This window comes from Aptenodytes forsteri, unplaced genomic scaffold (genome assembly GCF_000699145.1).
Source record: "Aptenodytes forsteri isolate BGI_AS27 unplaced genomic scaffold, ASM69914v1 Scaffold624, whole genome shotgun sequence".
Lineage (NCBI taxonomy): Eukaryota > Metazoa > Chordata > Aves > Sphenisciformes > Spheniscidae > Aptenodytes > Aptenodytes forsteri.
In genome coordinates this window covers 115,537-128,050 of record NW_008794808.1, presented here as the reverse complement: position 1 = coordinate 128,050, position 12,514 = coordinate 115,537, and the positions used below count along the sequence as shown (strand labels likewise).

The following is a 12,514-nucleotide window of genomic DNA, read 5'->3' as shown; positions in this document are numbered from 1 at the left end:
CTCAGCATGTAAAGCTGGGGGAAGAAGAAGGAAGGGGGGGACGTTCAGAGTGATGGCGTTTGTCTTCCCAAGTCACCATTATGCATGACGGAGCCCTGCTTCCCTGGAGATGGCTGAACACCTGCCTGCTGATGGCAAGGAGTGAATGAATTCCTTGTTTTGTTTTGCTTTGTTTGCACACGCGGCTTTTGCTTTCCCTATTAAACTGTCTTTATCTCAACCCATGAATTTTCTCACTTTCACTCTTCTGATTCTCTCCCTCATCCCACCAGGGAGGAGTGCGCGAGCAGCTGTGTGGGGCTTAGTTGCCAGCTGGGGTTAAACCACGACACACAGTCTTCTTTCCTGTACCTCCATTTCTCTCCATCCCTCTCCTTCCTTTCTTTCTGATGTGGTGTTCCATTTCTGTTCCCCCTCTCCAGCTTCTAGCGTCTTCTCCCTACACTCTTACCATGTTGGCTGGAATTAGTTCTCTGTGGAGTGCACAATTACATTTTTGAGGCGTGGAGCCCAATTTTCTCTCTGAGACCATAGTTTGACAAACATTTTAAGTCAGTATAAGCTGGCTTTGATGCTCCCCCCTTCTGCTGGCGTAACTGTTGGTATGACTGCAAGGTTAACTGCACCAGGAAACCTACTGTGGAAGGCTGGATTTCATCTGAATCACTATCCCAGCCTGGTTCAGTTGCCCTGGTCATCATGATGGGACAAAGGAAAGGACAGCACAGGGATAGGAATAAGCCACAAAGGTGAGGAGAAAGTAAAACTGATTCTTTTAGTGCAGTGTTAGCTTATGCCAACTTAAAGCATTTGCTGAACTGCAATCTTAGACTGTCATTTTAATTCAGCTGGCTGATTTTTCAATAGGTTTGCCTCTAAAATGTTCAATTACCTACTCTGAGTCACCCTGCAGCTCCACAAACTCCAACATCAGCAAAATGGAGGCACTGTAGGAGCAATGTGCCTATCACGTGGAAACACCACATCCCAGAAGAGCAACAGGCCTGCGCTAAACTACACTGTCTGTGCAACCATAGTCTTTGACCAGCTATGGTTACCTAACGACGAGCAAGGTGCAATTCAGTGTTGATCACAGCAAATTCTATAGATTACACTTTTGCAATGAGGACTCATGTTTGTTATTACTGATAAAAATCATATATTATATAAAAATATATTTCCCTAAACAATATACATTTTGATTAATTAATAATTTACTAATTATTATTAAATTTCTGTGGTGAACTAGACTTTGCACTCCTCTAGGAAAGCCACTGCTGGGTAAATAGATAATGACTCCTGTACAAAATCTTCCTTTGCTCTCAAAGCTGCAGTCTTGTGCAACCACACACTGAACTTCTCTTCAGCAAAAGATCTGTGTAATTCTTCCAGTGGGAGCTGAGGATCCTGGAAAACTCATGTGGAGGTTAACGTCAGATCAGCTAATGCTGTCTACAAAATTGCATTCAGAAATTGAGGTAGAACTGAGATTGACTCCAGAAACGATTCCTTTTATTCTTAGTTCATTTGCAAGGAATCAAAGTCTGAGCTTTCTTCACTGTGTTTTAATAAAGTTTCTAGATCAAGGTGAGTTGGAGTGAAATCCTGTTGAGGCAATTGTACAATTCAAGTGGCTGCAGAGAAATAATGCAGACTTTTCTCTTTTAACAGTAGACTAAAACTGGCAATGACATGACAAACATTTTCTGTGCTGTTGTTTAGCAGTTGGATGTGACTGATCTAGAGAGAGGCTGTAAATTGTAACAGTAAACCTCAGTAAAACTTTCACTACTTCCTATGTTCTAATGATGTTTAGGAAGTACTGAAGAAGATCCAATAGAGTAGGAAAATGGTTTTTAAGACAGTGTCTGCAACTGAACACTGCAAACAGAAATACAGAAAAATGGTGAGTACAACACCCATTAATAGAGAATGCAGAGGCTGTTTTAATGGAGACAGGGATAACACTTAACTGTACCATCACTAGAGGGTGCCGTACGATTACGGAGTTGCATTTTTGTTCTCAACTAAGATCATGTTTTCATACTCATACAGCAGGAAGTTACATAAATAATAGGATAACAACATGAACTTCTGCTCTCCTCTTGCACTGACTTATGTCTGACTGACTGTGCAGTAGAACTGGAACAGCAAGTTAAATCAGCAGAAAATTTAATTATAAAAAAGTGACTATTGTTCTGCTGATTTAGTTTGCTGAACCAATTTAGTAAAGAAGAGACCCAGTGCCAGCATGAAGGAGTGGTGGGATCAGCCCTTCAAGCTGCACCTTGCTGTAAGACAAGACACCTAAATCAAGATGGCCACAGTTCTGTCCTTGCCCAGCTATGCATTTCCATGCCTTGTTTCAGTATCAGTGTTCAACAACCATGTAGAGAGGTAGTTCAGATTGCGTAGGCAGCATTTGCTTCCTTGGTAGGGTAAAGTTTCCTCAGTGTTCTTAAGCAGCTCATCACAAACATCAGTATCAGTGCAAGGGAAGAACTCAGCATGTGGAGCAACAGGCAAAGGGGAAGACCAAATCAGACCTCTTTGAGCTTCCAGGGAACTGCAACACAAAATGTGATGGGAGAGGGAGGGTTGTGAGTGGAGCTCAGCTTTGTCATGGCCTTCTCCAGGGTGGTGAACTTGATTCCATCATCATCCACAATACCTACAAACCTTGACTTTCACTTTCTGTATTCATACAATTTTTCAAATGACATGTTTGCTTACTGCTTATGAAATAAAGGTCCACCCTTGGCTGACTAGGTCTGATACTGTAACTAACATTTTATAATAAAGAAAAAGAAAAGACTCTCTCAGGTCCCCTCCTAAGGCAACAGACCTAATTTTTATGATAGAATATTTGAATGTTGCATGATTGTGTATACCAGTGACAGAACATCCAAATGCTGAAAATTTTAGCACATCTGCTTTCAAACTATTAGAAACATAAGCAGTCTCACTTTGAGCAGGCCTATATCTTTGTTTCTTCCTTAGAGTCTTGATCCTTTCATCGATGCCTTCATTCTACTATGGAAAGAGAAGACACCAGGAACAGCTGATAAAACTATACTAGCAGTCTCCCAGTGATCTCTGTAACCTTTTAAACAACATAATGAGAAGGTGCCCAGTTTTCTCTCTTTTTAATCTGTCAGATCATATTATAAGAGAAGTGTAAATTCTTGACTTCAACACATTTGTTCAAATGGCTGTAGAAAACTTATGTAACTACAAATGGAAGCAGAAGTGGGCTGGTTATCAGAAACAGGAGATGTCCACTTTCTAATGTACACTAGGTTTTGAGCCAACAAGTGAAAAAAATAAAAGAATGATGGATTTTTACTCTAAACATCTCAAAGAAAGTGAGGGAGATGAACCTCACTTAACTGTGAAATGAACAGGGTACATATCTGAAATTCTTGCACACGAAAGATGACCAGTTGTCATCATTCAGTCAATAAAAATAGAAAACTAATGGCCCCTTTTATGTAGACACTGTACTCAGTACCTGAACACCTCAAGCTCTCCCAGCACTTTTACTGCCGTGATCGTTAAGATTGTCGAATGAAGCTCTCTTACCTTCTTCAAGGTCGATACTCAGAAACACTTTCAGATTGGTGGAGGCTGCTTTCTGACTGGGGTTACATTTTAAATCTTCACTGGGTCAGATTCTGATAATTATCATGCATGTAATTTTTCACAGGCTTGAATTAAGTTGATGGTTTTATTTCAGCTACTCATTAGTAGCAGCTCTTTATGGCTCTAGTTGAAAGGAGACAGTTTCCACTGGAATATCAGACAGCAGCTTTTCACTGGTATTACTTACTCTGTTGTTTTGTACACATCAGAGTAGAGCCCTGCCTTCTGGTACTTCTTCTTTGGGGGTCGAGGAGCTTTTTTCTCACGCTGGGCTGGAGAAGGCAAAGGCTGTTCAGTGTTTTCAGATTCATGCGGTTTCCCAAGGGCATCATGCGGACTGGGAGGTTCAGCTACTGTCTCAGAAAAGCTGGAAGAAAAAGTAAAGATTAAAGATTATCTTACCATATTTCTTACCATAAAGATTATCTTGCCATATTTCATTATTCCGCTCTATAATCTGGTCAGCAGAAAAAAAATGTCCATGTTTCTGAATTACTAGGTGTCTCAGCTATTTAAAAAAATGCAATTCAATGATCATGATCAAGTGGTGGTTAAGTATAATCATAAGAAATGTACGATCTTTTTATAGTAATGTTATTATTAATTATTACAAAAAGAATATTGTTTGTACTGCTAATGTTTATCCCTTGGAGCCTCAGTTGAGTAATTTAGAAGGTGGCTTATGCTATCTGCTTTTGTACTCTAAAAACAGTATGTGGTAAACCTTTTCTTAGCCTTCAGGAGCGCCATACAATACACCCTTTGAACATGTGGTTCCAGCAATATTCTGTGAATCTAAGTGCCTATATTACAGTATTCATTTCTGAAACACAACTGGATGGTTATTTTTCAGAACTATTCTGAAAACACACGAAGGAAGACTTCTGGAAGAGTTTGATCTGTTTGTATCGATGACTTTGGGGATAAGCATGTGAAGATTAGACCAGAGAGATTTCTGGTGTGGTCCTTTACTAGCCAGTGATTGCACAGGTGCACACCTTAACTCCTCCTTGCTGCTTCGGTTTTACTCTTTATTTGTTGTGTATCAACTGATCTCACTTGACATTCTGTGTTGCTTGTAAGTATTTGTTCGTGGCCTATACCTATGAGCCACACTCTTTAAGATTCCCATGGCACATGTAGCTCTTACATTTCCTTATTCCGCACATGATGAAGGAACAATCTTTGCTATGATATCTCATCAGTAAACCTGTTACCAACTCATTAAAAGTATTCTTCACCAAGGCAATCATAAAACTTGCTTCACTTGAGACACAAGCACAAACCCAACAGTTTTAGATTACCTAAGATTCCATCCCATTTTGGGGTGTCTTCAGTAACTTAGGAAGACCCTAAGCATACTTAAAACTGACATGTTGGTTCCCTCTACACTGAACTCCTTAATAAAAACAAATGTAACAAGCAAAGCTCATTAGAGTAGGATTCTTTCATGGATTGAAATGTTATAAAATCAACAATAACTATACTGAGGGTACAAAATTGTAAGGGAATTACCTCTTACTGCTCTCCTGTTCATCTTCTGGTAAAGACTTTTGTCGCTTCCTGGCCTGTTCCTCTGCAAGCCACCTCTTTCTCTTCCAGCCTTTTCGGTGATCTGTATTCAAGTTCACGCTTTGCACTACAGCTTCAATCACATCTGTGATGGTATCAGGTCCAAGGTGTAAGGGACTGCTGCTTTCTTCTCTTTTATCTAACTCCTGACTGACCAGTCGAGCCGCCTGGAAAGCTTGCATTGAAACGACAGCCTGCATTGGGTATTTCCGGGGCCTACCTGGCCTGCGCTTCACAAAATTATTCCCTGTCCGTGACTGCCTTTGCAGCTTTTTGGCTTTCAGAATTTTATTGACGTGGTCAAGATTTTTTTTTGTTGCCAAGATCTTGTTATAATTGCACATTTTCCTAGCTTGTCGCTGCATGGCTTCAACCACGCTTCTCTTGAGATGATGTGGGGAATAGCTGTTTGGTAGTCTGTCTGACAGAAGCGAGATACTATCGCTGCAGGAGCTGCTGGGAATTGCTGGAGCTATGAGGCTGTCCTGTTTCCCCAGACCTCTCTCCCTATTGTGGTTTCGAGCAGGACTAGCTGATGGTGGAACAGACACATTTGCAATGACTGCTTCTAAGGTTTTGTCCAAAGTAGCCTGGCCTTCATGTTGTGCCATGCGCTGCAGTAAGCTATCCACTGAATCATCAACAGCAGTTGCCAGCCTCGCTCCCCGGGTAGGTACTCCAATCACTGAAACACAAACAAACATACGTATACTGAAACAGACTTGAGATACAATCAAATAAGGTTGCAATTAAAATACAATAGTTGGACAGACTGACAGCCTTTTATATCCTATAATTGCCTGGAACGTTCAACGACAAGAGACCAATTTCTGTAACACAAGTTCTAATGGGAAAGGGACCTAGAGATGCAAGTAAGTGGGAAGTCTACATTTTGTACCATCAGTTTTAACATACAATTTTCTCTTTATTCATGTGCAGGCCCCCACTTCTAATAGCAAAGAGCAATGAGGGCATTCCCTATGTACGTACAGTCCAGAACTCTTCTCAAGTTTCTTTCTCTTCAACACTAAAAATAAGAAACCCTCTGTGCACAGAAAAATTAAATACTGATTAAAAAATTGAGCAACATCTGAAATGTTTTTAAACTAATTTTTCTTTTTCATAGTTTGGAAGTACTGAAACAACTTTATCATTGCTCTTGCAGTTTCTTTATCAAAAAGACAAACATAATGATGACAGAACTGATTGCAATAAAGAACAGGCTTGGATAAAGGTAAATCAAAATATCTGGACAAAAGAGAAAGGCTAATTTACACAGGAAGTAAAGTTAGATCTCACTTTTTAAACAAAATGTTACATGCTTTAGAGATGCACACTGGTATTTGAAAAAGAGGATTTCCAGGTCAACCATATAGATTATGCTGTATTAAAAAGGGATTTGTTCCAAACTAAGAGCTTCCCAAAGCTGCCCTGTTGGTTCTTAGTGATAACATTTAATCAGAAGAAACCCTGTTCTTTCTGGAATAAAATAGATGCTGTCTTCTCATAAATATATCACAATTGCACATTAGCATTTACAAAAAGTTACTGTAATTGTGACCAATTATTTAGATTAGATCTACTTAAACTAGTGGGTCCTAGGCTGTAGACTGAAGAGCACATACTAGCGTAAAGGTAACTGTTAAAGGGAAGGCAACAAAATGTTTTTATAAAAGGGTTTCTATCATTTGGCAGGAGGGAGATTATGCATTAGCTGACAAAGATAAAGCACAAACAGTTTAAAATAAATATTTTCTAGTCCTAGTGCTCACTAGTCCGAGTGTGGTACTCTGGAGAAATGTACTCCTCATTAAGATTCCAAAGTCGTGAATTTGCAAGTGCAAACAAAAACGTGCTTCAGAGAGTGCACAATTTAAAGGAAGAAGAATCAGCATAACAAGTTCTAAAAATCCTCCTATGAACAATGTTCTTCCTACAGGGTGAAAAAGGAACAGAGAAACACACTTGTCAGGTCACTGCTGTAAGCCTCACTGTAATCACTTGGAAAACCTAGCGACCTAAACAACTTTGAAAGAACTGGAAGGATTTACACTTTCAGCTTGCAATTTTATATGAAATAATAAAGATAAAGTACCCTTGTTTTCTTATGGTCTTTAAATACACATCGGGATGGAGCTGAGGGTTCCTCACAGAAACACCATCTGTTTAGCACAGTGAGCTCTGTCAACAGCTGCACCATCCAATGATAACCAAACTATACCACACAACACATTTGGACACAAAGTCTAATGGATTTCCTTGAACTAGTGTTTCTGTTTGGAAATTGATCCAAAAGGATGGGACAACTGAAGGCTATGATCCCCAAAACAGCTGCAGCCCTGGTCAGGCACACTTGCAGCCCTTGGTAACAAAGCAGCTCTCTGACAAACGCACTGAAATCCCACATGCATTCCAGATCTACAGAAAATATAACAAAGACTGGTCTTTTCAGCTGCATCATCAGTTCAATGACTTTGAAGTTGATAAACTTGTGATTCATTTCATTCTTATGCTCTCCTGCACGAAATATGCCTGAACTTTTAACACCTTCCTACACACAGACTTAAACCGATTGCAGTTGCCCCTTTAAAATGAGTAAGTAAAAGGAAGTTAACAAGACAGAGAGGAAAAAGAGAACACACTTCTTCACTGGAGATGACTTTCTTTAGCATATGCTGAATAAAGCATCTGTTGCAAATATCTGTTTAAAGGGAGGAGGAAATAGCAGTTTTGGCACATTCTTCCTATATGGAAATCATAACTAGTTCTTTAAGTACCAATCCTAAGGACGTTTACTACAAATCTGCAATCAGCTTCAGTGCCTAAGCATGTTTGGATTCTGCTAACAGGAGTTCTTTCTACAACTGGGCTTCTTACAAAATTGGTCAACATTATGATTTTTTTGTGTCCAATCATAGGTAAGCCCACATCACATTTTCCTCAGAGGGACTGCAATCAGGGTCTGTTTTTACTACATGGCTGACAACTTGCCGGTAATATACAAGAAATGAACGCTTTCAGATCTTCCCTCTGACAATTTGGTCAATGGATTCGACAGTTTTGTAGGTGTGAAAATGTGACAGATAGCAACACGCATACATTCACACACAGTGTGACTGCACAAGTCTGACCTCCTTACAAAAGAAAGCTCAAAACACATCAGAAGTACCCTTCCCTTCCTTGTGAAGTGAACAAAGATGGACTTCCTCAAGCAGCAACCTGCACAGTACGTAAGCCCACGGCTGAGAAAGCCAGCTCCCTCAATATCCTCTTGGCATACATTTTCTCAACTTCACGATCATTTTGTGCATCTGAGACTTGGTCCTCATTTGACAGAATTGATGAGAATTCTACCAGGGTTCCCACGGCTTTCAGTACTTCCATCTCTCTCCTACTATCATTTTTGACCTGCCTAGGGTCATTCACAACTGTATCATTAGTGATGACTGGGATGAGGTGCTTGTCATGCTCCATCACCTTAGCAGGATTCTCCATGCTATGAAGAAAACATAACAGTACACCCTGTCTTGATCCTAACAGTTATCTACCCAAGGGCACAAAACTGTCTGCCTTCAGAACAGCACAGAAGTCAAGCTCTTCCCCATGGAGGAATGAATCTATTCATCTAATTAATTGATTAACTGTCGTGTCACAGGTCTTGCTAGCATTAAAGCATTGAGCTTCACGAAGACTAATTTAATCTGGTGAGGAACCAAATTCCATTCTGCCATAGCTATGCTGCTGCTTCTCTAAGCGCCAGCTCAAGTTTCCCTATTCTACAACCCAATTTGCAGCACTTGTATCCTAAAATGTAAGTGGAAAAACTCGGTATCTCCATGAACATACTGCTGCTGTTAAAGTCCTCATAGCAATGGTGTCTCAGTTATCTGTAGTAGCATAGGTCTTAGTATAGCAATGGTCCCAAAAACAAGGCCACCAAATACTACTTGCCTGTAGAAGATGTGCTCTCAGATGTTGATCTCTTTCTGGAAGGGCTGCAATTTGTGCTCTCTGACTGCCTCTGGGAAGGTTTGTCCTGTGTTGGCAAAGTGCCTGAAAAGCAGATCAGGGAAGAGAAAAGCACAAAAAAAAAAATCATTTCAGTCTGACAGTGCCAATACAACACACTGTAGATGATAAATATTCAAACTAAGATTACTCTTTTTTAGCTTTAGGAACACTTGCTTCCTATGATGCATGTAGGTGGAGAAGGACGGAAATGGAACATCAAGAAGGAATGGCATAGGTAGGACAGTAAACAAGCCATGAAAAAAGCCACTTAATATCATCAGAGTATTAGCTTTTACGTAAAAAAAAGAAAACAAAAACCCCATATTCCTACTTTCAGATGAAACCCTTAGCTTCATTCCTTGATTTTCACAGAACAGTTGAGTTTGGAAAGGACCTCTGCAGATTACCTAGACCAACCACTCTGCTCAAACCAGGGTCAACTACAGCAGGTTGCTCAGGGCCACCACGTTCAGTTGGGTTTTCAACATCTCCACCAATGGAGACTCCACAACCCCGAGTTCAATCACCCTTATGGTAAGACACTTTTTTCTTATCTAGGAACAGAATTTCCTGTACTTCAGTGTGTGCCCATTGCCTCCTGTCCTGTCACTGGGCACCACTGAGAACAGTGTGGCTCCTTCTTCTTTACTTCCTCCCATCAGGCACACGTAGACATTGGTAAGATCTCCTTTGTGCATTCTCTTCTCTGGGCTGAACAATCCCAGCTCTCCCAGCCTCTCTCTGTATGACAGGTGCTCCAATCCCTTAGTCATCTTCGTGGCTTTTCACTGGACTCACTGCAGTATGTCCATGTCTTTCTTGTACTGGGAAGCCCAGAATTCTGAACAATCCCAGCTCCCCCAGCCTCTCTCTGTATGACAGATGCTCCAATCCCTTAGTCATCTTCGTGGCTTTTCACTGGACTCACTGCAGTATGTCCATGTCTTTCTTGTACTGGGAAGCCCAGAATTCGACACAGCACTCCAGATGTGGTCTCACCAGGGCTGAGTAGAGGGGAATAATCATCACCCTCAACCTGCTGGCAATGCTCTTCCTAATGCATCCCAAGACACTGTTCCTCATAAGTCTCTCCAGCCCATTCCGCCAGCCAGTGACGGTCCCTCTGAACAGCAGCACAATCATCTGGTGTATCCACCACTCCCCTCAGCTGTATCATCTGCAAACTTGCTGAGGGCGCACTCTGTCCCATCATCCACGTCATTAGTGAAGAGGTTAAATAGTATTGGACCCCATATTGATCTCTGGGGTACACTGCGAATGACTGGTCTCCAGCTGGACTTTGTGTTGCTGATCACAACCCTCTGTGCCTGGCAGGTCAGCCGATTTTCAATCCACCTCGCTTTGTAAAAGCATTTCTCTTCCACTCCTCAGGCAGAACTGCTTCATGTAAGACACTATGAACTGCAGAAAGCTGAAAAGCTAGAAAAAAAATTCTTAAGTACTTCTTTAGATTTGTCTCTTGCTATGTTAACTTTTCCTTTTTAAGATCCTGTCACACACACACACACAAAAAAAAAAGTATTTCTGCTTCGGTCAGCCATGGCAAATATGTAAAAACCCCAGGGTCTAAACAAATGAGAGAGATTATTATCTACATAAAACAAGTGTAACGCATTATTGGATTTTAGGCACCTGCAAAACATGTTTCACTATATGTTCTGAATGCACAGGGCTTAATATTACAAAAAAAATCATTAGATATTGGCTTATCACTGCAAGATGCCATCAGGCAGCAGCAATCACAATTACCATTACTTAAGTTAAAAACAATTTTTTAAAAGCTATAGAAATCTCATGACTATTGAAAGGTTAAGGAACAAAACTGGTAATGGTATCTTTGCTGATAAGATGAGGAAAGACCTATTTCTGTTTTCTTTCCTACATATACATATTTTCTTACTGTAACTTGTTTTATTTCCCTAAAACTTAAACTTTTAGAGAATCCTAATTACTCTTGAAAGCAAAGGTTGTGGGATTTGTCAAAATTTCATAGAAAAATCTGCATATTGCAATTATGAAAATGCTGAGATATTAAAAATTCCGATATTAGTTTAAAAACCGAAGTAGGCAATAATGCATATGGCAGTGTGCAATGAGAATATGCACATCATGAAAATCTCTAGAAGATAAAATCTAGAATGCATACTTAAAAATACTTTCACTCTTTCCCTTCAAAATATCGTTCGTGATAAATTAGTTCAGTGCTGCATGTTCAGCTCTGATCTCTTTCCTTACTAACAGACTCCAAAGAAACGAGAGGGGTCAGGCCACTGAAGTTATGCTCTAAATCAAGGCCACAAATTAGCACCCATGCAAATGACCGTTTGCTTCAATGCGTGAATAGAGATCCTAAGGTATAAGGTGATGGGAGAATCCTGGAATGCACCACTGACTTACCAGAAATCTTTACGAAAATCTCCTTTGAGATCCTGTCTTGTCTCAAAGTTTGGATTTTTTTTTTTATCATAGGTGTTATTAAGCTCATGGTGTAACATCTAAGATATGTTTGATTGATAGAGAAAATAAACAGTATCACTTTTCCAAATATTCTAACTTCTTGACAAGGCAGAGGAATAGTTTTCTTTTTCATTAATTCTTCTCAACAAGGGCACAATCATAAGGCTGCCAGACATTGTCCCAAGTTGCAAATCATATTCCTGGTGAAGATTTTCTGACTTCCTGCATGGCATCCTGATGTGGAGATGGTGCTGGTGGGCTCTTAAACAGGGCTTCTGTACTGTCTGTTCCTGCAACATGCAGGTAAAAAGGAAGCTGCAGTGGAGCTGTGCAGGGAGACTACACATGGTTGCTTAATATTAGAAAAAGCAGGCAACTAGTTTTTTTATTCCATAATGAATTTTTCTACTAAGAAACTACAAGATGCATTGATTTCAGAAAGCGTAGATTAACACAAATACCCTGGGACCTCAGAGAAAAAAAAAGAATTACACAGCAGGAATAATTGTTCTAAGCAGGAATAGGCTATAACTTATAACGGGGGGAAAAAAAGGTGAGAGGAATTTGGAGGACTGCTTGGAAGGCACAGCTGTTTGTGACTGTGCTTGCTGACAGACGATGTTCATATCCTAGAGCTCTTCTTTCTTTCACAGACTCGGTGCTTACTTCCTCCGTGGACTCGGCCCACCTCGGGCGGCAGCTAACGGCTGTGCCGCTTCCAGCCAGCGCCCCCCGAGGGGCCTTCGCGGCACCTGTACGACTCCCCCACATGCCAGTCGCGCCGACGGGGACGCGCTCAGCCTCCCGCCCC

General features: G+C 40.7%; 1 protein-coding gene across 2 annotated transcripts in view; it reads right to left on the bottom strand.

Annotated features, from left to right (window-relative positions):
• Nucleotides 1-12,514, bottom strand: part of ASH1L (ASH1 like histone lysine methyltransferase) — a 57,550-nt gene that overhangs the window by 28,005 nt on the left and 17,031 nt on the right. For both annotated transcript variants that reach the window (XM_009274449.2, XM_009274450.2), the window contains exons 3-5: nucleotides 9,166-9,267; nucleotides 5,158-5,899; nucleotides 3,830-4,009 (exon numbers count right to left, since the gene is read on the bottom strand). In XM_009274449.2, the coding sequence (XP_009272724.1) occupies nucleotides 3,830-4,009; nucleotides 5,158-5,899; nucleotides 9,166-9,267 (1,024 nt within the window). The remainder of the gene's footprint in view (nucleotides 1-3,829; nucleotides 4,010-5,157; nucleotides 5,900-9,165; nucleotides 9,268-12,514) is intronic.